Source organism: Xiphias gladius, chromosome 17, assembly GCF_016859285.1.
Source record: "Xiphias gladius isolate SHS-SW01 ecotype Sanya breed wild chromosome 17, ASM1685928v1, whole genome shotgun sequence".
Lineage (NCBI taxonomy): Eukaryota > Metazoa > Chordata > Actinopteri > Istiophoriformes > Xiphiidae > Xiphias > Xiphias gladius.
Genome location: NC_053416.1, coordinates 4,985,097 through 5,010,679, shown reverse-complemented (window position 1 = coordinate 5,010,679; position 25,583 = coordinate 4,985,097). Strand labels below are relative to the sequence as shown.

Genomic DNA, 25,583 nt, shown 5'->3' with positions numbered 1-25,583 from the left:
ATATCACGTATAATTAGTTTTAACCTTAAGTGGTTAGGAGGCCGGCTTTTCTTGGGCTTTCTGCGATTTCTTCTTTTGGTTTGGTCTGTTTTCATTGCAGGCTACATAAAACCTCATGAAAGCTGTGTGGCCATTTAAGTAAAAAAAAAAAAAAGGACTGCAGTGATAGTCAGCCGTTTAAGATCAGATAGAAAGCAGTCCTATCATCAGAAAAAAAATTAAAAATTCCTGCCTTTTCAGAGCTTCAATTTCACTCAGCCAGGACACATTCCCCCATCCAGTCTTGGAATTTGAACCAGTGACCTTGTCATCACCACCAAACTCCTCCTGACGTACAATACGTCCCGACAGTGGTCGCCCACTGGCGTCCCCCCACCCTTAGTCTCTTCGGGAGTGGGATAAACTCACCAAGCTGACTCTGTTTTTCCCAGCATGTGGCTGCCAGGTTGGACAGTTCCCGGTATTTGTCCGCCAACTGGAGTTTGCCGTTATTAAGGCGGGGTTGTTGGGCGAGGCTCTCCTCGGCCAAGCTCCGGTTGGTGGTCAGCAGTGTCTCCCTGTCCACTTGAAGCTCCTGAAACTGAACAGAAGTAAAAAGTCAAAAAGGTCTGATTAGAAATCACTTTTTTCTGTTGAATATTCAAAAGGTCCATACGTTTATCAAGGATGTGATACAGCTGTGTAGTTGTGTGTATGTTGCTGTGTGAACTGGACATTAGAAGTTCCTGTACCATACACAGGGATATGGCAGAGACTTTTATTTTGGAGGGCATACGTTATTGCTAGAGCTTCAACGATCGATAGATAAAAAATTAATCAGCAACTATTCTGATAATGAATAACTGTTTTAGTCATTTTTTGAGCAAATATTTCAAATCATTGCTGTTTCAGCTTATCAAATATGAGGATTTGATGTTTTTCTCAAAAATGGGTTTAATACAGGGAGGCACGGTGGTGCAGAGGTTAGCATTGACGCCCCACAGCAAGAAGGTTCTGGGTTAGAACCCGGGTTCGGCCGGGGGCCTTTCTGTGTGGAGTTGTGTGAATGTTCTCCCCGTGCCTGAGTGGGTTTCCTCCGGCTACTCCGACTTCCTCCCACAGTTCAAACACATGCAGGTTGATGGGCGACTCTCAGTTGCCTGAAGGTGGGAAAGTAAGCGACTGGTTGTTTGGCCCCCCCTCCCCCCATGGATTGGTTCAATATAATCAAAATCTTACGGATTATAACTTTAAAATCTTAAAATGGTGTCAAGAAAAAAAAAAAACTTTTTATGGCTTCGATATTTTGTTAAATGTAGGCACCATGCTGATTGAGGTAAGTGTTTATGGGGGAGGGCTGGAGAATGTCACATTGTCACTAGACCATGAAAAAAACTATAAATTATTCAAATGACTGCCCCTCCCTATAAGTGTAGCCAAACAATACTGTGATGACACTATTGTAAACAAACGGTTTGGCGTCTCAAACACTGACACTATGTGAGCTCCACACTGCAAACCTCTGAATCGTCTTTTACTACTCCATCAGTCTCAGCATTCCTGCGATTCTGCCCAGCCGGATACATTTCTTGCTCAACTGCTTTCTTTCCACAGTCAGTCACTTTGGGGCTGAAGGCCATTTCACTGAGTCCAGTGTTGTACGGTGCATCTGTCTCACATTTTACGGATCATCAAAAAGGATGTATGAGTCCCAAGTTCAGAGGAATTTGCAGAATGTGCCCTGTAGTCAAATGAAGGGCTGTGCAGGCAGAAAGAGATACTACAGATCTGCTGCTCATTCAAAGGAATAAAGAAAGCACAGCTCGTTTCAGGCTTACAGCCCAATCGTCCATCCCCTTTCCTTAAACAGGAATCAAAACGGACACTCCATTTCCTGCTTTGGATAGTCTGTTTAACAAACAACAACTGCTGCGGTCTTTGGGAAGTAAATGTTTTTTTGATTTTGATACATGGCCTGTAAAACAGAGCTGATAGTGTTTACCATCCCTGACAAATCACACTTGGGGAGCACTCAGGAGACTCAGGAGAGGACGAGGAGCAGCACTGTTGTTTTCTGCGTTTCGACGTGTCTGACCACATGAGATGCAGTAAATAGGTGTTTCTCTCTTATCTTAAATGAGGCTCAGGCTTAATGAGGCTTCTGCAGACCCAAGGCATCAATTTAGAGTCAGCCTCGGATGAAACTGACTGGGTGCAATGTCTTTTCCATGAAAGAGAATCCTTCATGTAACACCAGGCCTTCGCTGAAATGAAAGGATATGTACTGTAAGTGTCTAGTGGAAGGCCAGCTTGATATCTCTCTCCTTGCACCATTTGGGATGAGTTTAAAGCAGTTACCATCAATATTTTTATAAATATGTACCAAACGACTGCGTGCAATTTGAAAGGGGTCGCTCCTGGTGAGAATTATCACCTCCAAACTCTGAGGTTCCTCTTAGCTCTGTGGAGTGTTTTAGCATCTTTCAGCTCATTGTATTTGGTTTTCCGGGCTGCGAATTTACTATTTTGGTTCACTCTGACCTCTCACATAGCGTCATTTTCAGCCACAGCAGGCAGCTGTTTTCAGCAAACAAGCCATGATAAACCCACTGTAGACTACCTGCTCAGCACCAAACAGCAGACAGACACGGTTAGAGGCCAGCTGGTGAACGTAGTGGAGCATTTAGCAGCTAAAAAGCAAGATATTTCCCTCAGGAGTCGGTAGAGACCAAAAACAGAGCTAAAAGAGAGTGTGTATTGAAGTTACTCGCACCAGGTGGCCAGAAACCTGACTCTGAACGAATGATAATGTTGTTCCATGTCTACTAGATGTCGAAAAAAGGAACTATTTGCTTACAAGCTCACCAGATCAGTGTTATGATATGTTGTTATAGGTTTAAATGAAAATTCCCCCATTCGCCCAACCTCTTGTATATCATAGATTTGTGATACCACTTGATTTCATTAACATGTTTTTTTCATATGACAAAGGCTGCTGGGTATTTTTAAAAATGTTTGATACTAGTGCCAAGGCTGAACAACATGAGGAAAATATCTAATTACAATTTTTCTTACCAATATTGCCGCTGTGATTTAAGGTGCTATTATTTTCTATACATTGAACTACAGGCCTGTATGTGTGGTCTACATTTTTAAAAAAGCACATGTTTGTACCACACATAAACACAAAGTTGAGTTAAAGTTTAAACACCGGATTGTTGTTTTTACATTTCTTCTTAGCTCAGATTGAACAAAAGAGATATAATGTATTTTGAGAGTTGCTGGTAAGTGGATTGTGTTTTCTTTGGACAGAGCCAGACTAACTGTTCCCCCCTGTTTCCAGTCTTTGTGCTGAGCTAAGGTAACCAGCTGCTGGCTGTATTTTAATAGATAGTCATGGTAGTGGTTTTGATCTTCTTCTTATCTATAATTGTTCACCAGAAAGTGAATTAGTGCTTTTCTCAAAATGCTGAACAATTCCTTTAAACGATGTCCAAACACAAGCAGCCATACAAGAACTTAACCTCAATATCAAAGCCTCATAACACAAAATTCAGATTTAAATACAGGCCGGTCTGATAAAGGATTAGTAAACAAGACTATGAATCTGAAAAATCATTCAGTGGTTTCAGTAGTTGACAGTTTTCAATACACGGTTCTGCAGACACTTTAGGTCTGTACCAAAAATGTACTGAGGTTTAACACCCACTGAGGAAGTGTCTCGTGTTCATTTTGTAATGACTTCCCACCGTAATCTCTTTTTGTTGTTGCGATTCTGAGAATCACCTAAGCCTCAGCGGGGGGGGGGGGGGGTTGCAAATGCAGTGCATTTGAGGTTACAGTGAGTCTTGTCTATCTTTGTTCTTTTACCATAGATTTCTACCTGTAAACTGGGTCCCCCCCCCCCCGAGGATTTATAAAGATATTTATCCACCAATCTGCACGACTGTTAGAGGAGTCACGCCAAAACTTTGACTCTGGGAAGAAGCTTCTATAGCAGTGACAACAAAACCCGATGTTTCAGATCACTGTACTATAAATACCAATGACCTGACATGTGGCCTCTTGTGTGGACAGTCATTAATGAGAATAACAGGAACACTGCCAAGCAGGTTGTACCATTCATGCTAATGAATCATTATGAATGATTAAACTCAGTGGTTTACATAACACTCATCATTAACATGAGATTAATGAAGCCCTCTGCTCCCTGGGCTCATACGGAGATGAGAGACGGGTTGTGAAATCATGGGTTTGCGCAGCCAACTAACAGCCGGCCATGACAACACATGGCTCGTGTTTTGATATATTCTACCTGCAGAGCACATCGGTGGGAGCAAATCCCCAAGTTTTATATTATTAGTTAGCGACAGACGAATGGGACCCTGGGTGAACACAGGCTAAAACAGCCCCAAGCACTCTGGATTGTGGCTCTGAGTCACTCTGCTCCGGTCCCCCGGGGGAGAGCTGAATGACCTCTTGTTGAGAATCAACCGCTCTGGCACCATCAACCCAATTCGTTCACAGAGCCAGATTTCAAATGTCACATCCTTCGCCAAGAACCGAGCAAATAAGTAATGCCTTCCTTTTGTGTCTGAGCAAAAAATCGAACGACATTAAGCTTGTGCTGTCTCAATAAATCAAGGAAGAAGACTGCAGCTGAAGACAGCAAACAAAGGTCCAGTTCAGCGGTTCTAAAAAGTGGGGACCAGTTATTTCAAGAACAGTTGTAATTTCTTAATTATTTAGCTCGCTGGATGTTAGCACAGTGAGAACATGTATGATGATGACTGGCCCACGCCGGTTACGTTTCACTGCACCCACTGCTGTAGTCACCCCACCCACAGCTATGAAACACCGATGCAGTTCTATAGCCTAATGAATCCCGACTAGGAGTCAATTCTGTTTGAGCAACCCCCCAAGGCAAATCTAATGAAAAATGGGGCCCCTTGAAAAAGTTTTGGAAACCCCTGGTAGACTGCGCGTGTGTGTGTGTACGCGCGAGCGCTTGTTCAAATATATTCATAGGGTACGAAAAAAACCAGGGGCCCACTGTATTTGAGGGGTGCGACACTTTTGGGGGGGATCAAAATGCTGGACCCCACAAGTCTAAATGGCTGCCATGAGGGTCAGGCCTTGGTTTTGGGGTTCGGGTTGGAATTAGGTTTGGGTCAGCGTTAGGGTAGAGGTCAGGCTCAGGCGTTTGGGTTGTGATGGTTAAGGTTAGGGTGAGGGGGGGGGGCAGGGAATGTCATAATGTCAATGGCGGGTCCTGAGGAATAAAGTTAAAGAAGGATGTGTGTGCGTGTGTGTGTGTGCGAGAGAGAGAGAGAGAGAGAATAGCTTGACGCCAGGAAGGTCATCATGTAGCCCCGAAACGTTTGACATGGAAACTAATGCACGTCGCATTCCTTTAAAAAAAATCCGGCAAATTTCTGTTTTCTATGTGTCTGCGCAAAGCTGCACACGTGAAAGAGGCAGCCCCCGGATGTTTTTTCTCTAAAACTCAGAAACCGGCTCTTCGATCCGGCACAGATCGAGCACACCCAGGCAGCCTAGGGCAAGAAACGCACACTTTTATGTGAAATGAACGTCCTCGGTGAGGTCGCCCGGCTGTAAAAGTTGCAATTTTTTTTGTCCAGCCGGCTGTTGCTCTATGTGCCGAGGCAACGCCGGAATTTTTTTTCCAAGTCATCTCCCGCCTCGTGTGCGGGTCCACGGGCGGATGGAGAAAACTCTACACCGCCAGACGTTTAAACGGGAGTTCGGCGCGAGGACCGAAACCCGGGGGCTCCCAACGCCACGCTACACGGACGCTTCCCGCACAATAAGGACACTCGTGGGGGCTGAAATCATCACTTCGCGCGGACCGCACGGATGCGTCCCCCCCGTGCTTCACCCTCGGTCCAGTGGCTAATAAATGACCGCAAATATTAGGAGACCGGGGTTTTTTTGTTTGTTTTTTGGTGTCGGAATCGAACTGGAATATCCGACTACTCGCCACGCAGACAATCGATGAGCCATGTAAAGCGGATTTGCGTTACACACTACACAACAAACGTGATGACCCAGAACACCCCCAAACGCTGGTTTTCAGCGACGGGGAAGAAAAAAAAGGGGGGGTGGGGGGAGAAAAAAAAAAGGAAAACGGCAGGAAAACGACGGAAACGCGTCGTTAAAGATGAAAGAGGAGATAAAACGAGGCGTTAATACGGCGCGAATTCCTCTCGGCACTTTGGTTCCTTGGGGAACGGAGGACACCCACCGTCTCATTGAGGCGAATGATCCGGTCCATTTTGTCGTCGTCCTGTAGAAGCTCCCTCAGCTCGCTCGTGCTCAGAGCCCTGTAGCCGTCGGGACAAGCGTGGGACTCCCTCGCGCCGGACATTTTTCACCCCCTTCCGAACTGCGACTGAGGGGACGGTTCGGGGGACGTGAGCTCCGCCACGGCGGTTACATCTCGCTCGCGTCGGAATGCGATGCGATGCGATCTGCCCCGCACACAGCGTCGAGCCGGGGGGGGCGGGGGCGGGGCGGGGTTTGGGGGGGGACACCGTTAACCGTCAGACTTCCTGTTAACACCTTCAAAATAAATGCCATGCAGTGGGCCACGATGAAAGAATAATAATAATAATGACAGCCCTGAGTAGTTTTACTTTAAGTACATTTTTGTTTTTTGTTTTTTCTGATAACATACTTTTACTTGAGTACGATAATGAACGCGGGACTTTTTTCTTGTAACAGAGTATTTTTAAACAGTGGCATTGCTACTTTCACACAAGACCCGTTACTCATTAAGAGCCTCAAACCTTGCAACGGTACTTTATCTTATGTTGTAATGTTTAATGCTTTGTTTAGTATTTTAATGGTTTTTTTCCCCCCCTTACTAGTATATTGTGCCTTATGTTAACCGTATTTGCTCTCGGGCTAAACACAGTTTTACACTCTATTCCCTTCTCTTCTCTTCTGTCCTGCTGTTTATTACAGTTTATTTGCTGCTATAAAAAGAGTTCATACAGGTTCTATGAGCCATTGCATTATTTATGTTTGACACAAAGGCTACATCCCCCCCGGCGATCAACACGAGGCAAAAGCTGTTTTTATCACATAATAACATAGTCGTCGCATAAATAAAACTTTTTAGACTCTGTTTTGGAACAGTTTTCTCTTTTATATTTATTAATACTATCAAATAACTGACCGTCACCGACTGTCGCCTTTTTACTGTGTGTGTGTGTGTGTGTGTGTGTGTGTGTATCAAGTTAGCTGCCTTTAGCTTTAAGGTAACTTCCGGTTCAGGTTTTTGTTTTCAAAATTAAAGTCCTCTTGACAAAGTAAAGCTTTCCTTTGCCGTCATTTTAGATGTTGAGAGACTCTTAACTCAAAGCAACAGCACGGCCACTCTTTAAAACCACAGGGTCGTAAACAAGATTTAACAGATATTTCTCCTTAAAGCTTTGACTGAACGACACCAAATGTAAACAGGTGTGCTGTTTCAATTAGTTGTTTACAACGAAATAATGTCAACACTTTAACCCCCCCCCTCCCCATCTAGCGTTGATAAGCAGTACATAAACACTGAATAAATCGTTAATTGCAAATTATAATGTAGCCTTTGTCAACGACTATAAGTCGTCCAGTGGACACCCATAAGTGGAGGCTGCTGAATAAAACAGAGAATGAAAAAATGTAGTAAAACACAGCTGTAATAGCATGAAATATGTTTACATGGGAGACGTTACAATTCTTAACAAGGGCTTTACGGTAATAAAGTCTAAGAAAAAATGTCTTTTAATCTAATTATAACGACATTTGTACGTTTTAAACCATTTTTCAGACGTTTACTGCCCACAAATGCTCAAATAGCAAAGCTGAAATAATCTCCATCCTGTTATTAGCTCGTTCTTCCCCCCTGGCAGGGGACCGCGAAGAGGCGAAGGCAGAAAAGTTGCGAGCGCAAAAGACGACGTGTGTTCGAGATGACATTTTAGCATCGCTTTTTTGCTGAAGTGGCTTCCACGTGTTCGAGCTATTCTCATCCGCGCGAACTGCCCAAGGCTTTCCCGGTACAGTTTTTTGGTTTTATTTTTTGGCCTGCGTCCCCCCCCCTTCCTGGGACGAGCCCCCCCCCCCCCCTTACACCCAAACCCACTTGTATCCATCAAACGGCTCAGGACCAAGTGAGGCAGCGGCCGATGGCTGACAGTGTGTTATTATGTGGTCCGGGTGAGGGATTATTAGATGTATGTAGGTCACCAAACTATTGGTTTTGGGCGTTTTGTCATAAACATGTCCACATGGTTTTTGTGTACCCCCCCCCTCCCGTGTCCACAATCTAATATTTTGGACTCAGCCGCGGGCGTACACGTGAGCCTACGCGCACGCAGCTCGTGAGCTGACCGGGAGGCGCCACGGGGCTGTTGGTCAGCCACCAGGGGGCCCCCGAGGCAACCACTGTGAAAAGGAAAGTGAAAACGGATGGATGGTTGGATGGAGATTAAAATAAACTGAAATTGTGCTCAAGGCCCCCCCAAAAAAAAACAAAAACGTCTGCAAACACCAAACGAGGCTCGAGCGTTTCCATGTGATATTTAGACTGTAGATCTATTTTAGGCAGTGGTGGAAAACAACTCAGAAGACCTACTCAGGTATAATTTTGAGGCACTTGTATTTGAGTATTTTAATTTTATGCTATTTTGTGTCTCTACCTCACTATATTTCAGAGTGAAATATTGTACTTTTATCCCTATACTTTAATCTAACAGCTGTAGTTACTGGATGCTTTTCAGGGCATGATTTGACATAAGAAAAACAGACGATGAGCTTATAAAATACAATACAGTGTTAAATATCAGGCTGGTCGTTTCCAATCTTTTTGGCTCCTTATAAAAGATAAGATATGAAGTTGGAAACCCTCATGCATTTCAGATTCGTATGAATTGCTAGCAGTTCCACCAAAGAGACATTTCTCCTCTAAACTTCTCAAATGGTTTCGTTCAACCGTTCGAGGCCCATTGATGTAAAATTATCCATTATTTCAACAAAAGAGCAAAGAGTACAGAAAGGTCCCTATATATATATAGCATAAGTACTGCGGGTACAGGTCAGGAGCTTCGGTTAATGTTCACTTCAAACTTCAAAATAGGGGAAAAACAATGTGACTTTGACCGCAGCAGGATTGTTGGTGCCAGACAGGCCGGTTATAGTGTTTCTCAAACTGCCGATCTCTAAAGTTCACTCAGAAATGGGCGAAAGACAGAAAAGCATCCAACCGTCAGCGGCAGGTCTGCAGTCAGAAGCACCTCGCTGATGGGAGAGGTCAGGGGAGAATGGCCAGACTGGTCGGAGCTGAGAGAAAGGCTACGGTAACTCAGATAACCACTGTTTACAACTGTGGCGAGCAGAAAACTATCTCAGAATGCACTTCACATCCAACCCTGAGGCGGATTGGCTACAACAGCGGAGGACCACGTTCCACCCCGAGTCAGCCAAGAACAGAAATCTGAGGCTGTAGTGGGCACAGACTCACCAAAACTGGACAGCTGGAGACTGGAAAAATGTAGCCTGGCCTGATGGATCTGGACTTGTAATGCGGCACGCAGATGGCGGAGTCAGAATTTGGTGTCAACAGTCCAGGCTGGCGGCGGCGGTGGTGTAATGGTGTGGGGAACGTTTTCTTGGCACACTTTGGGCCCCTTAATACTATTCAATCGTGGTTTGAATGCCGCAGCCTGTCTGAGTGTTGTTTACCGACCACGTGCTTCCCGGTAGGGCCACAGTTTATCCATCTTCTAATGGCTACTTCCAGCAGGATAATGCGCCAGGTCACAAAGCAAGAGTCGTCTCAACCTGGTTTTGTGAACATGAAAATGAGTTCAGTGAACTTCGGTGGCCTCCCCAGTAGAACAACCTTTGGGACTTGGTACAATGGGAGATTGGCAGCATGAACGTGCAGCTGACAAATGTCTCCGACTTCTTGTGGAGACCAGGCCACAACGAACTGAGGCTGCTTTAAGAGCAAAGGGAGGCCCTGCCCAGTATTAGTATGGTGTTCCTAATAAAGTGCTCGGTGAGTGTATATAAAGTAGGTAAAACCAGCTCCACCTCAAGCAGCTACGAAAGTGAAATGCTGCATACACAGTGAAGCATCAGTTTTAACAATCTAATAATGTTGTACATAATACCACCAAACAATACGTTATAGGAAGGATTTTGTTGTCACTTGTTGCAGAACAGACCCCTCGTCTCCCAGATTATGTGAATGATTATTGTAGGAGATGGTATTAACAATCTGTGGGTATGTTTTTCACAGCCGAGGAGCTTGACAAACGCCTTAAGAACCATCTTTACATCCCATGGATCATTTTGCCAATTTCATACTCTTAAATTCTTTGCAACTACAGTACAGGCCTTAATTAAAACAGCAGTTTGTTCCCTTATGATCTGCTCAATAACTCGAGACAAGAATGCTGTTTTGCATAATTTATTAGCTTTAATACACAATCGGTTTGGATAAGTGAACTCACAAGGCTTAAAAGAGACTGCTAAGAAAATTAAAATAATCCTCTGAGAAAATTCTACAAACTTAAAGCAGCATGAGGCTAGAGAACAAGCAAAGAAGCAAAATAAAAAAAGACAATCACATGAGGCAAATTACGCCCAAAAACAGAATATATATTATTCATTGTCAAATAAAGGATATTAAACAAGTTTTTGTTTTTCTTTAAGCTCTGACAGGTTTTAGGTAGTGTTCTGCTTTTGAAATGTATTGTGGGCTTCAGAGGAGCTTCAAATATTTAAAAAAGAGGGGTCAAAGCCTAAGTTTTACATTTGGTTCATGCCCAGGAGAGAATTTAAGATGTGAAATTCATCTTAGGTTAGTTGTCAATTCACAAGAAATAAAATAAAAGAATAAATAGTGATGGGAAGACTGCGGACTGTTTGGTTGTGATGTGCACTTTTGTGAATGAACAACCATTCTGCTCCCTTTCGAGGCAGTGCTACTCTGTGCCGTGGTGCTGAAGGAACAGACAGCATATCTGCCACGCGAGCTTCTCTCAAGGGGGTGTGTTTGCGCAGGAGTTGCAGGATCGATCGACGGGAGATGGCACACGTCTCCAAGTGTCTGGCGACAGGAGAAGAGGCAACCATCAGAGAGTCTACAGTTCTCGGCGGGCATCCATTATGCAAAAGAAACGCTCGTTTTATGCAAAGGCAACCTGCAGTATGTGCTCACTCAAAAATCCCTTTTATAATAACAAATGTAGCCTTTAACTTTGTAAGCAGACATTTCACATTGCCCAATTGCACAGGTTCTATTAAAAGACAGGGCATATATTGGTGTTACTGTCAACGAATCACATTAAAAGACCAAAAACAACAGTGTGTTAGATCGTCTCTCAATACTTTTCCGGGTCCCCCCCCTACCTGTAGGACCCTGCCCCAAGCCCATCGGTTTCTACGGAAGATGTAAATATTTTAAAAAGTGTCAAAAATACACAGTGAGTTTTAAAAAAAAAGGCCAAATAATCAAACAAAACAGCAGGGCACTGTAGTTTGTAGCAAACGATACTCAAACAGGAGTCAATAGTGCATTTGTTGGGGACTATTTTCAACCGCGCATTAATACACATTTGGTGCCCTGGTGGGTATTCGGGGCAGCGGGACGTTGTATGTGGGATTGAGTCAAAATAAACTACATCTTGTGTGTTCATGGTAACGGAAAGTGTATGAAATGAAAAATTGTCACCCAGTGCAAGAGTGCGGACCGCTGATGCGTTTTTAATGGTTTAATGAAGCTGTACGGCACAGAGAAATAAGATATGTCAGGCTTATCCTTCAAAGCCAAAATGACCACTGTACTGTATCTTTAAGTCCTGCAATGATATATATATAAAAAAAAAAACACAGCTACAGGTTTTCACCATTAAGGTTGGATACATTTTACTCTGACCAGACTCCAGTGACCCAGACTGACATGGCACTATGCTGCTTTAATGCTACACAGGCATCGCATCTCCAGATTAAAATCGACACTTTTCTGCTTACCTCAGCCAGCACAAGCCATCGGACGCTGGTTAAATTCAAAGGTACGCTGCGCCTTAACGACTCCACACATAAACAAAATTACTAAAATCTAACGAGAACACTTTTCGGCGTATGAGAAGGGAGGTCTTCGTTCGGCGAGTTTACGTCACTGCAGTTAGAGGAATTGTTCTTGCCAACCAGTGAGGGGTCACCGAGTTTAAATGAATTATTATTCGAGTAAACTTATTCTCTCCACCCTTAAAACCTCATCACGACCCCCCGCCCCCCCTTTTTTGTGCACAAGCATGAAAATGACATAACAGAAATAAAACAGTTGCCGGTGTTGAAGACCTCTTATTACAGTCATGATCCCGGTCTCCGCTGGTAGGTAACTCTTTGGCGTTTACTGTCAGAGAGTCAGAATTAGACTTAGTGATGCTGAACAAAATTTACAGGAGCACAAACACTGTAAAAAAAAAAAAAAAGAAACTTTTTTTTTGGGGAGAGAACTGTAAAACCTTATGTTTTCAAACAATGTCTCGTTTGTCAAGGTTGAGTGAGGATTCAACCAGATGCCACCTCCTGGTCCATATTCGAGCCACTGCTTCCTTTACTTTAGAAGGAAGTAGTTCGTAGGTCTGAGTAGTTTGTTTAACTATCCAGATTTTAAAACGAGGTTTTAAATCTGAAACATACAAAAAAATTTTTTTAATTAACCCAGCAGACTGATCAGCAGATAAAGTAATCTGGCAAATGACCGATTGTTGACACCATATCATCATCTATCTGCTAGTTGACTGTCAAGTACAGCTGGTTAAATAACCATAAACAGGCTGTTATTTTATGTTGACACATAAAATAAGTTGACTGAAGATAACACGAGTAGAATCAAACCTCTTAAAGATCAAACCGGCTGTCTGAATACCACCTACACTTTGAGCAGGTTTCAGCTGCTTCAGAACCGTTCTTTGTGCTTTCCTCGCTAAGATGGTGCAAATGAAATACAGATAATTTCATCTGTCATTTCCTCGTTCATGAATAATCTTAAAAAATAGAAATGATCAATAGAAAAAAAAAAAATTTCTATGGTAAGGCAAAGTCGTTCTGATCTCTCTGCTCAGCAGGATCCAGATGAGAAAGTCAAGAGTGTCATTCGGGTTAATCTCTCTCCTGGTCTGTTGTGGTTTTATCCCACATCGTCGTAATCCTCTTCACCCTGGTTTTCGTCTCCGATGTCGTCGTAGTCCTCTGTGGAAGCGTTGTCCTCTGCTGGATCTGGATCCTGGTACGGTAGAAGAGGAGGGAGGATCTGCTTCTCATCCTCCACCTTTACATAGTCGGGCTGATCATCCAGGGCCTCCTCGTATTCGGGTAGGGCCTCCTCGTATTCGGGTAGGGCCTGCTCGTATTCAGGTAGGGCCTCCTCGTATTCGGGTAGGGCCTGCTCGTATTCGGGTAGGGCCTCCTCGTATTCGGGTAGGGCCTCCTCGTATTCAGGTAGGGCCTCCTCGTAGTCATCAATGTTCTGTTCATAATCGTCGGTGTTCTGTTCATAGTCATCAATGCTCTGTTGGTGTTCAGGTACCTCAGCCAGGTTTTCATAGCTTTGGGCCTCTGAAACAACAAATTGCAAAGACTTCACTATAATGTTTTAGAGTATAACAAAGTAGTTTTGGGGTGACTGATTGACGCAATAATGGACAGTGTGATAGCAATTTGATTGGCTTATTGTATGAGTTAATCTAATATGACCTACTGACCACAAGACTTACGTGAGTCGATTTTAAGACAAGACACTACTGGTGAATAGGGTAAAGATTTTCACTAATAGATATCACCATGAAACTTCCCCAGTTTACTACTTACACTAAAACAATTATTTTTTGTATTACAAGTTTTCTGAAATTTTATGTCGAAACATGCAAATGAGGCGTTACCTAATTAAATATGCAATTTGCATACATTTCCAGAACAGAACGCTGGATAAAGCCTGGTTTAAAGTTCTTGTTTAATTTTGTTGACATATTAAAGCCAAAGGTTTTTACGGAGGGGATTGTGGATATCTCTTTTTATCAATCCAAAAATATGAAAAAATACATTAAGTTGCCATAAAAAAATCTATTTTTGCCATGTTTTTAGCAATAAAATGTTATATAAATCAGGTTATGAATAATATATGAACAAACCCTTGTAAAAACCTTAAGAATATAGATAGGAATAAAATTGGAAAGTTTGGTGTATCAAAGGACTGAGGTGTCAGAGTATGAGAAAAAAAAATAATTCTAAGAAACCAGCCTTGAAAGATATGTATTGTAAAATTCCATGTAGAATACTGTGGACAATGCAAATGAAAAATGATGTGTTTGGATCCCGTAACATTGTGCAGGAGAGAGAGAGCTTTACAACGATACCTGTGATGGGACAGTGCAGACAACGATTGCGATACCGCATGTTGCGCTAGGACGCTAACTTGTGGTGAATTTAGGAGAAATCTAGGTACGCAAATAGACGAAGTGTAGTAAAATAATCACGTAAATGTGTTTGGAAGTTTTTCTTTCCACTAGTCTGAAAGGGAACATGTTATGGAAGATCAAATGCATGAAAAATAATGTTTTTGCCTGTAGTGTCTTGGTTTAAAGATACGCAAAATTTAATGTGATTGTATTCCATAAAAATACACGACAATTTAACCATTAAGTTGGACCCTTCTCTCATACCTTGCTAACAGTAATATGCTAATGTAAGTGTCCAGTTTTGTCATAAAGGTCTGAAGATAAAGTTGTATTTGCCCAGTACTTGAATGTTCCTATTTCTGTGTGTTATCTTACAGATTTATTTCAATTATAGCATCGTCTGTAAGACTGATGCTTTAGCCTGTAAGGGAATGACAACATCTATAGCTAATACATTTTTACTGTATTAAAATGTATTTATGTAGAAAGCAGGTTAGTTACCCCTCCTATAAAAGCTACTCCCTCCACAGCTCGTGGTACAATTACGGTTGCAGTTACAGTGCCGAACAAATACCGCACTTTGGTCATGATTTGTAAAAATATTGGCACTTTCCTTGTTTGACCTGATTTCCCTCTTTAACAAAAAATGTTCATATTGTGCTTTTAGTCACATTTTTACCTCTAAGGTGGTTCAAGATAAGCATGTGAATCCTGTCTCTGATCGTACGTCAGATATCATCTACACTTCTCACTCAGTCTGATTCGACGGTGCGCGACGGGCTTTGGTTCAGAAACCTCGGCTTGCACTAGAATCAGTGGTAGATTGTAACAAAGCATATTTACTACAGTGCTGAAGTTAAGTGCAATTTTGAGGTACTTGTACTTGACTTGAGTATTTTCATTTTATGACACTCAATACTACTACTATTAACTGCACTACAATTAAGGGGGAAATATTGCACCTTTTACTCCACTACATTAATTTGCTAAAGTTAATAGTTACTTTACAAATTAAGATTTTAATTATAAAACATATGAAGAACTTATAAAATATGATGCTTTGTTATGGATTAATCTTCCCGATAATGTATAAAATTAGAGCTGAAGCAGAAAATTAATGTTCCACTCTGATGACAATCCTAGAAGTTATTTTTCGTGTAAAAATGCCAAAGATTTCATGGTTCTAGCTTCTCAAATGTGAGGATTTGCTGCTTTTCCTTTTGCTTGATTTAATCATTTTGAGGTTTGGACTGTTGGCCGGACAAAAAAAGTACTGCGGAGGTTTCACTTTGGGTTCTGGGTAATTGGGACAGGCAGTTCTGATTACTATCTGAATTTTTTGCTATCAACTGATTGATTAAGAAAATAGTCATAGGAGATGAATCCGTAATGAAAATAGTAAAATAGTCTAAAAATTAGCTGCATCTCAGCCACTAATGATAATGTAATGACATAACGTATAATAATCACAGGGGCTATTTTTCTGCACTGAGTAATTTTACTTTTAAAGTACATTTTCCAAGTAACATTTTTTTTAATACAGGGTTTTACAGAGTGATATTAGTAAGTGGTTTGGATTTGGATCTGAGTTTAGTTCACAGAGGGTTGTTTTTCAAATCCTTTTATTTGGTCCAATTTTATTGTCATCAGTGGTCATGTTTGTTTGGTTTGTTAAGCCAAACTCATGTGATACCTCAAATATAATCCCCCCCACACACCTTTTATTTTTTTTTCTCCCTTTAGATTTTGGGTCACGGTCAAATGGCAGATTGTGCGAGGTTCTGTATCCAGCTCTTGTGATAATGTGGTACAAAAAATGAGTGGCGGACGTGTGGTTTAGTTAGAAGAGGAAGGGGGGGATTTTTAGAGGGGAAGTATTGCCTAATATGATCCATTCAGAGTCTTGCCTGCTGTGAGAAACTGTGTCCGAGGAGGTAGAGGAGGGATGTTGGCCTCAAGGTCTCTCTCCTGGTATTCGTTGCTCCTGAGAAGTCGAGAAGAGAAACGTTCAAGCAAATATTTCTGTAGTCAGGATCAGTGTGGAGAACCTGGCTTAAAGGAACAGCTGCACTTTTTGGGAGATATGCTTATTCGCTTTCTTGCCGAGAGTCAGACGAGAAGATCGGTACTACAGCCAGCAGCCGGTCATAGCTTAGCATAAGATAGTGCCGGTGAAAATTGGCTCTAGTAACTACACTACTACTCCACAATGCATCAAATGGTAACATTTATGTTTGATCTTGTACATGGTCCCTTACTAATATAAAAAATAAATAAAGACTGGAAACTGGGAAACGGTTTGCCTGGTTCTCTCTTACATTTCATAAAAAAATATACAGAAGTATTTTAGAACTGTGACTATAACTACATGATTTCCAATACATCTCTCAAAGAGTGTTTACGACAACCATGCTCGAGGTTTTCTGTGCGTTAATCACTTGACCCGGAAAAAATTTGACACAATCAGATAAAACACAACTTTACTTAGCTACCACTGCTTCACTTTCTGTCTGAACGCCTTAAGAAGTTAGCTGGGGAAACATCAGGATGTGACGAATCCTGATAAAGTATTTTAGCCCATTAGGTTAGCTTAGCTTAGCTTAGGACAAAGACTGAAAATAGGGGGGAAGCAGCTAGCTTGAGTGTCTCGAATGGTACCTATCAGCACTACCAGCACCTATTAATGCTCACGGTTTAACAAATTATCTTTTTAAAAAAAAACCAAAGCGTCAAAAACGATATTCTTTTACAGGGGTTATGTGCCCGACTCTCGACGGACTGCTATACCACCTGTAAGGGGACGGCAACGTTACCAATAGCTGAGTTAGCACGACTGCTAGCGAGCTAATCGGTTAGCACGTTTACAGCTGGCACACCACTGTTGGCTGTGCGAGCTACTAAACTGCTCTACAAAACTAAAAGGTAAAAAGTAGTAACTACACATTCAGCCAAAATGGTGTTAAGAGCAGGATCTCACTTTCTGACATTTGTTTTACCTTATAAAATATTATCACGTCATAGAAGTGCACAATTTGTACACATGTAAAGTTTGTAAAACTACACAACGGAGCTAAAAAGCACACCCTTAAGTTAAGCTAGCTGGTGAGATAGCTAACCTGTTGGCCTCATCTTACGCTAAATTTGCCACCTTTTCCTACCTTTTTTCCTGCGACTGAAAAATCAATTTTGATCACCCACCATTTTGGCACTAAATTTATCATTCCATATGAAGCAGGAGCAAAATGCAGCTACCGATGTAAAAAAAAATAAAATAAATAAAAGCAGCTAAACTACTCTAGCTAAAATATTTCCAGCCTAGTTTAGCAGACTAGCTGTAACCACCATTCCAGGCCCTGGCTGCCTTTTTTTCAAGTTTTTTTTCAATTTTACAATTAATAAAGTAAAAAGTCGTAAAGAGTTGAGTTTTTATTTTAAAATGTCACAATACAAACATTTCAGTATTAATTAATTATTGAAAAATTATGTTTTTTTGTCATTTTTCCAGACACCAACGCACAACATTTTCCCTGAGGCCTAGTTGCGGGTAACTCCGCAATTGTGGGTTAAACGTCACACGTTTTTTTTTTTTTTTAGGATGGTTGTGTTCTGAACTTCTTCGCTTTTCACCTTCTTCTACAGAACAAGTAGAGAGGCTAGCATGGCTATTGACAATTAGGCTCGCTCGAGGGTCGTTTGCTGTTTTAATGCTTTGGTTTTCGTACAGATTAAACAAAACATAAAATACAACTTAATTAGTTAATCGGTGAGTTTTAGAGGTGCTGGTAGACGGATTTTATGCCTCCTCCTCCATATGTAACTGACAGATATGAGAGCGGTATCAATTATCTAAATCCTAGCAAGAAAATGAATGTGCACTTTCCCAAAATGTCAGACAATTACTTTTCCTACACAGTACACCGCAATGAGCCTTTTAATAATCCAGAGAAAATCCGGGCATTCAGTATTAAATAAGAAAAATACAGTGCATATATTGATGTATTACTTGACACTGAAGAGAGATTCTCTCTGAAGCAGTGAGATTCTGTGTTTTTCTGTGGAAGAACAAGAGAGAAAAGGCAGTTAGATTAAAGCTACAGAAAAAAAAAAAGAAAAACTCTGCAGCCGAATTTTAAAAAATGTCAACGATGATGTCAAATCTTCAAGTATTATAAAAGACAAGAGGGCTTTTATTTCAGTGAGCTCGTTAACAACTGAGCAGGGGCCAAGCCTGGATAATAATAATTATTATTATTATTATTAAGATTTTTTAAGACAGTATAATGAGGATCCTTGTTTGCTTTCAGCTTAAATAGGACATAATTAAGAGAAAACCTAACAATAAATATTCGCATTTGCACACAGGCTTTTATTACTAGTTATACAGTATACGTACATTATTCATTCTTTCATATGCACAATCTTCCTTTATCTCCAGATGTGCTATTACTCATGATTATCGGTTGTGCTCCCTTTATTTGCTCTACGTTTATCCATACTCTAATACCCCTCTCCTCTCTAGACTAAGCCCCTCTCTTTGCCGCTGCGGCCCAGCTTCCCCACAGGGATCATTAAAGTTTCATCTAAGCTAATCAAATCCAGAGGGTATCCCTAATAATAGCAATTCATACAAGCATGATAGTTTTTCTTCTGCTTTGCAGTGAACCTCCCAGAGTAATACTTTTTACCGTTACAATGACAGTCAGCTATGCTTTGGTTTCCCTTCCTATTCTGGCTTGTGGTGTAGATTTGCAGCCTACCTTATTGGTTTTTCCGGTTAACTAAAAAACGGGTAGTTATTGCTATTGAAAATGAAAGTAGTGTCCACTGCTCCCTTCATTTTACCGTAAGTTTGCCTTTTACATGAAATTGCACATGCTTGAATTTGTAGGCCAAGTATTTTAGGTGGCATTCGGTCGGTGGAATGCACATTTACAGAGGTACTTCCATTTCCTGCTACTCTACAGATCATGAGTTTAAAATATGACGCACTGTTATAGATTAAAGTAGAGCTAATTGACCAGCTACAACAGTAAAATGCTACTTACACATTGACGGATCAGTAATGTGATCTATTTTTATACAGTACGAGTACTTTTACATTTGATTTTGATTATAAGTCTTGCAGTCTTTCATTTAAGTGACACTTCTAATGCAGAATTGTGGCTTGTAATGTAGTGTTTTCGTATTGGAGTAGCGCAACCTTTACTAAAGCACATGATCTGTGTACCTCCACCACCACTGATACCGGTTTGTGGAAGTACGCCACACCTGTATCCCTCAGACACACCACTCTCCACCGGGTCACACTGATTATGCTGGAAAATAACCACCTATTGCAGGCAGCTGTCACTGAGGTGATGACTGTTAGCTTTCTACTCCACTTCACTCCAGAGAGAAATAATGCACTTTGTATGATACTACATTTACTTGACAACTGCAGTCGCTAGTTACCGTTCAGACTATTAATGCTGCTTTAGCATTGATGCGTCAGTATTAACGATCCAACAATGTGATCCATAATAACATATCGGTCAGAGTGTACATTTTACTTTTTTTAAATTTAATGTAAGAAGTAATGTCTGTCACAGTTCATTCATTCAATCATTCATTCTCCGCCTGCCTTCGCCATATTACTAAACTCTCCTATCATTCCAGACCCTTCCACTCGCCCTCCTGCCCTGCAGTAACCCCGGCTTTCCCGCCTTTCCGCCGCCTGACTCTTTCCCGTCCGTCTACTCGCCTGTTTCCAATTCCCTGACCAGCTCTCAGTATTTGCACCGGCCCACGTCCACTCACGCCCCTTCCAGGTTGTCTGCCGTGCTTTCCGGCCTTCTTACCTGTTTTTTGGACTTTTGCCTCCAGCCCGGTTTATGTGCCTGCCCGCCACCGACCACTGCCCGTGCCCTGGCCTGGCCCTCTGTTTGCCCTTTGCCTGCTTCTGCCTACCGAGCTTAAATAAAGGTGAACTGTCTCGAACTTTTACCAATTGTCAGTGGAGTAGCGGCGATATGTCCTGTTTTTGGGTTACAGCATTACCACATACCAGTGAAAATATTTTTTTTGTTTGTTTGTTTTCAATGCTGCAAATTGTATTACGTTTTCATATGCTTTAGATTTTTTATTTTTATTTTTTTTAATCTGTCTGCTTTACTGATTTCTGTCTTGTTGAGTTTATCCTTGTATCGTTTGTTTTTATCAGGTTTTCTCGTGTAAACCCCTTTGTAACCATTGTTCTGAAAAACTCTACATAAATACAGTTTGATTATGATTATTATGATTATGATGTGACTAAAAAAAGAGGGGCACACAATATTTTGGTGGGAAGCGGTATCTGTCAGTGGAACGTGAGTCCTTATCATTTGTGGCCATTATCTCATGATAGTGTCAGTAATAGCAGATATAGTTGGTATGTCAGGTGTAGACGTAGCTTCAGTATTAGTAACAGAACTATACTGTCAGTAACAGTTAATAATGTTAGTAGTGGCAGTTCGTCGATTACATGTGCTCCAAAATGCACTGAGTCACAGTAGTGTCACGTTTTAAGTCTCAGTCAAATTTCACTTTTTATTCATTTTTTATTTTTTATTTTGTCAAGTCATATCTGACAACTGTGGCTCAGCAGAATTTTTCACTGTTTTCACTGGAACTACTTTTCACCAGAGACGCGGTTCCAGGAAAAACTCCTCAGAGCGAAGTCTGTGGCTTTTCCAGAGTAACGGCATCATGTGACATTGAGTCGAGGTCAGGTTCACTTATGTGGTCCGAAATCACAAAAATCGCCAAACTTGCCTCAAAGGGCTTTGGGGGCTTGTACGGCCTGCAAAACCCTCTATTCTTACACACTCCCTGTTTGGATCAAGAACCCCCCCCTTAAAAAAACTTTGATGGGGGCAAGAAACCTTCACAGAGCAACAGATCGCCCCTTCAGGACAGATAGATACACAATAGATGACCTATGTACAGAGTACAGAAACAACAGTCATCAATTTTTTTTTTTTAATAAGGCAAAGCGCAGGCCAAACGATTCTTTATCCCACATCGTATTGAGAGTGATGACACATCTTCATATGGCATGTATCTCAAAATGTCAGCACATAAACCTCAAACTATCTGCAGTAAGTGAGAGAATGTGAAGATCTTTGGAACCCGTATGTATTTAGGCCACCACCAACAGACTTCTGTTGTTCTGCAAAGTCTTTTTCTTTTTTTCCTCATTACGTGAAACATGAGTTGAGGGGAATTTTCCCATTTTCAGGATTTGCTCTGTAAATTTAGGTGGACAAGCTTTTGTTTGTTGGCCTTTGTTTTTGTTGGGAAAATGTTTACCATTAAGAAGAGAAGTGGCGTTTTTTTTTTAAAATTATTATTATTATTTTTTTAATTTTGGTTTAAAAAAAAAAAACCACAGCGTAGAAAATAATCTAAGTAAAAGTTATGCATTAAAAATTTCACTTGAGTAAAATACATAACTATTAGCATCAAAATATACTTAAAGTATCAGAGCTAAAAGTATTCATTAAGCAAATTTGTCATTTCAGAATAACACAATGGGATTATAACTATATATGCATTAGTTATATATATATACACACACACACACACACACACACACACACACATACACAAATGAATTCTTTAGTTTTTTTTCTTTGCTGATAGTTTTTAAGAAGCTCAACAAACATGTTCCCACTGGTAAAAGTGGAACTAATTTTAATTTACAACTGCCGGGGGGCAAAACGTATTTGTTAATAATACTGTAAGTAATAATGATCTTAATCTGAAAAGGCGGTTGTAAGTGCAGCTGTCAAGAGAAATGCAGTGGAGTAAAAAGTACAATACTCTGAGATGTAGTGGAGTAGAAGTACGAAGTGGCAAGGTTGTACTCGGTCACTTGGGGATGCTTGATCCGCCTAGAGCATCGGTCTGGTGGGTAGGTGTAAGGAGGAGAGGGAGGAGGAGAGGGAAAAAAAGAAAGATGATCCGGTCGACGGACAGACGTGTGGAGCCGAGCTCCAGCTTACCTTGCCTGGATATGCACTTGTTGATGAGAAGGAAGATGAGGCTGATCATGCAGCTCACAAAAATCATCCCGAATATCACCAGCGCCCAGAAGTATTTCCTTAAAAGCTCCATGGGCCTCCTTTCTCAGCGCCACAGAAGATTAAAGAGGGGACAAAAGTATCGCATTAAACAAACTGGGGGGGGGGAGACACAAAGCCCAGACACCTTGCACTTCATAAAGAGAAAAGCCCCTGAGTCGCTGCTTTTCAGTATAGAGAGCTGTGCATCGGAAAGAGGACTATTCGCCACTTCCCCTTTTTGTGTGTTGACTAAGTCCTTAGGGTTATTTTTGGTAGTTTACAATAGCGTCGTGAGAATCAAACGAGCTTCTTGACAATGTCTTGGCACAACTTTTTTTTTTCTTTTTTTTCTCCCTAGAGTAAGTCGTCGTTCTTCGGCACCGGCGCCAATCAAAGCGCGAGGGAGTTCGCCCCGAGCCGAGACGTTTGCGGACGGTTCTCCGCTCAGCCGAGGCGTCTGAGCCCCTCGCTTGACATGGTCTTGAGAAGGGGGAAGTAGCTGTCAAATGGACTGTTTATCTCCTTATCACTATGAACAGAATGATATAAAATGCGCCCCCCCCCCCCGGTTTATCTGTATGCCCCACATCCTCTCCTTGCAACAGCTTCCTGCCATTTCCCAATAAGTCTGACAAATGCTGATTCAGAATGAAGCCCTGCTGGATATTGTGATGTTGTGTGTGTGTGTGTGTGTTTTTTTTTTTTTTTTTTTTAACACAGGACGCACAAAAAAAAAAAAACTGTAAAATTCTTCACACTTCTCCCTCTGTTATTCCCCCTCATCTTAAACAACACTACGGTGCTGTTTGTTGTAAACACTTAGATGACAGACCTTTACGGATCTTTACGGCTCGTTCAAGTCCAACGTCTTATTTAACCGTACATCAGCCTCATCCTTCCACGCACTCAGAATGTGCCTTACCTTTTTATTTCTGAGAACAGCTGATGGCTTCACAGCTGGGTTAACTCGGGCCGGTGGTCTCAGTGGATGGAGGATGGAAGTGGAAGGCCACATAGGAGACGACAAGAGTCATTATGTGCTGTATTTGCATGACGGTTTGAACTTTTCTTCGGTAGCGAAAGAAACTTCAGGGCCGAGACTGGACTATCTCCGCCCTTTGCCATGCTCCAGTGACTACATTTTGTGTGTGTGTGTGTGTGTGTGTGTTTGCTGATGTCTGGGAGGGTTAACCAAATCAACCAAATCTGCGAGATGACTTGAAAGGGAGAGAATTTGCCGTGCTTCTGTGACGTTAAAGATATCAAAAGCAATATTTTGTTCATCATTTTCAGTTCATGTGTTTTGCCACCTAACAGGCTTTAGGGTTTTTTGTTTTTTTTTCTTGTGCAGGTGCTTTTTTCAAAATTTGTTTTCGTGAACTGTGGGCTATGAGTTTCATATGTTATGTTAGTCAATATTTCAACTTTGCTTAGAATAATAAACTTTAAAGTCAAAACAAAACTTGAATTCGAAAGCAGAACTTGATACTTTGTACTTCTCAGAAAAAGAATTCGCTGTAAATTACTTTTATTTTGAAAGGTGAAACCGGAATTATCAAAGCTACCGAAACTTAGTAAGCGTATTACAGGAAATAGGCAGTCCGCCTTCAAAACATTGGCCCAAAAACGGTAAATTGTGAAAAAAAGATGTTACAATGTTGCTATAACGTTAACGTTGACGTTAAAGAATATTGTTCGAGTTTTTATATGTTGTTGTACATGTTACAAGCATCAGTGGATTATGAAACAACGGGCCACACATGAGACACATGTCGTTTTGTGTCCTCTCTTACTCATTTTGTGTCTTTTTTTTGATTGTTTTGAATCTATACTTAATCATTTTGTCTCTCTTTGTAGTTGTTTTGCATCACAATTTAGTCGTTTGGGTGTCTGTTGCTACTTTTACTTACTTGGTGTCTCTTTTTGATTGTTTTGTATGCATTTTTACTAATATTGTCCATCTCTGTGGTCATTTTGCATGTCTTCGTAGTCCTTTTTTAAAAGTATACTCATAGTTTTCTATCTGTTTGTGTCTCTATTTTGCTCCTTTTTTTTATTGTTTTGTGTCTCTTTTTAGTCGTTTAGTCTTTGTACTCATTTGATTGACTCTCAAGCAAAAAATGTTCACAGTCACTTCACGCGGAGGCTCTGATCCAGGGGCCCCTTGACTCCTTGGGGCCCCCTGACCCCTTGGCGGCGCCTGACTCCTCGGGCTCCCCTGGGCTTGTGCCCGGCAGGCCCCTTCACCAATCCATCCGTGGTCACGACTAGAAACGGCCGTTGCCGAGCTGAAACGGTATGGATTTTATCTTGAAAGCCCAACCGGAAAGCGCCGTCCTTCCCCTCGCTAGCTTAACACAGCAGTTGTGATGTTAGCCTGTTTTCTTGGGCACTCCTAGCTGCTTTATCCCACTGCTCTGGTAATTGCTTCGAGCCCCCCCTCAGGAAACCATGGCCGAGGAGGCCTCGGGATCCCCTCTGTCGTCCCAACATGACGGTAAATTTCTTGCGTCTGTGAAGTTTTGTGGCGGGGGTGTTGAGGGCTGGGAGCCCCGAAGCCAGCGGCCTCTGCATCCTTGACAACATTAGCTAGTTAGCATCATCAGGGCGACGTGTCACTGCCTGTCACTGGCTCATATTGATCATTTAACACCACGTTATTTTGTTTCTAAATCTTCATATTGCCGAATTGCTGCATACTAATATAACCGGGCCAGTGCTGTTTTCTGTTTACCACTCGCACTATCTAGCAGGTTAGCTCGTAGCTGAGGCTAGTCTTGACTAATTTGATCTAAAGGTCGTCTCTGGCCTCTGTTCGCCTGGCCCAGCCCGGTCAGTCTTTAACACGGGTCATATGGGTCTTATCAGTCCATTACTATGTGCCGTGTGTGGCCTGCACACTCACCCAGGGGCCGGACCATAATACAGGAGGTTGATCCTCAGGAGCGCTCTCCCTCTGGTTCTCTAACAGAGGTCCGGGGACCATCCCGGGGTCCTGCTGGGAGTAGCTTTAAGTGAGTGGAGATTTAAATCTTGTGGGAGA

General features: G+C 41.8%; 3 protein-coding genes across 4 annotated transcripts in view; 1 reads left to right on the top strand and 2 right to left on the bottom strand.

Moving 5' to 3' along the window:
- The window catches only part of vps37d (VPS37D subunit of ESCRT-I), a 29,138-nt gene extending 22,644 nt beyond the window's left edge, over positions 1–6,494 (bottom strand). The window contains exons 1-2 of the mRNA XM_040151192.1: positions 6,245–6,494; positions 409–580 (exon numbers count right to left, since the gene is read on the bottom strand). Of these exons, the coding sequence (XP_040007126.1) occupies positions 409–580; positions 6,245–6,367 (295 nt within the window). The 5' untranslated portion in view covers positions 6,368–6,494. The remainder of the gene's footprint in view (positions 1–408; positions 581–6,244) is intronic.
- Positions 6,495–12,790: 6,296 nt separating this feature from the next.
- On the bottom strand, positions 12,791–25,493 carry LOC120802344 (titin-like). Its single transcript, XM_040150055.1, has 5 exons — positions 25,446–25,493; positions 22,481–22,599; positions 18,463–18,511; positions 16,367–16,443; positions 12,791–13,620 (listed from the first exon to the last, which is right to left on the bottom strand). Exons 2-5 carry the CDS (start codon positions 22,590–22,592, stop codon positions 13,193–13,195), a joined length of 666 nt encoding a protein of 221 aa, XP_040005989.1. The 5' UTR covers positions 22,593–22,599; positions 25,446–25,493; the 3' UTR covers positions 12,791–13,192.
- The window catches only part of rabep1 (rabaptin, RAB GTPase binding effector protein 1), a 36,913-nt gene continuing 36,218 nt past the window's right edge, over positions 24,889–25,583 (top strand). For both annotated transcript variants that reach the window (XM_040150054.1, XM_040150053.1), the window contains exon 1: positions 24,889–25,037. In XM_040150054.1, coding sequence (XP_040005988.1) covers positions 24,992–25,037 — 46 coding nt within the window. In that variant the 5' untranslated portion in view covers positions 24,889–24,991. The remainder of the gene's footprint in view (positions 25,038–25,583) is intronic.

Excerpts from the sequence above, each read along its gene's own strand:
- LOC120802344 (XM_040150055.1), bottom strand. The coding sequence starts at position 22,592 with ATGGAGCTTTTAAGGAAATACTTCTGGGCGCTGGTGATATTCGGGATG. Across the intron at positions 18,512-22,480 it reads CAAGTGCATATCCAGGCAAG|AAAAACACAGAATCTCACTG; the intron begins GTAAGCTGGAGC and ends GTTCTTCCACAG. Across the intron at positions 16,444-18,462 it reads GAATCTCTCTTCAGTGTCAA|GAGCAACGAATACCAGGAGA; the intron begins GTAATACATCAA and ends TCGACTTCTCAG.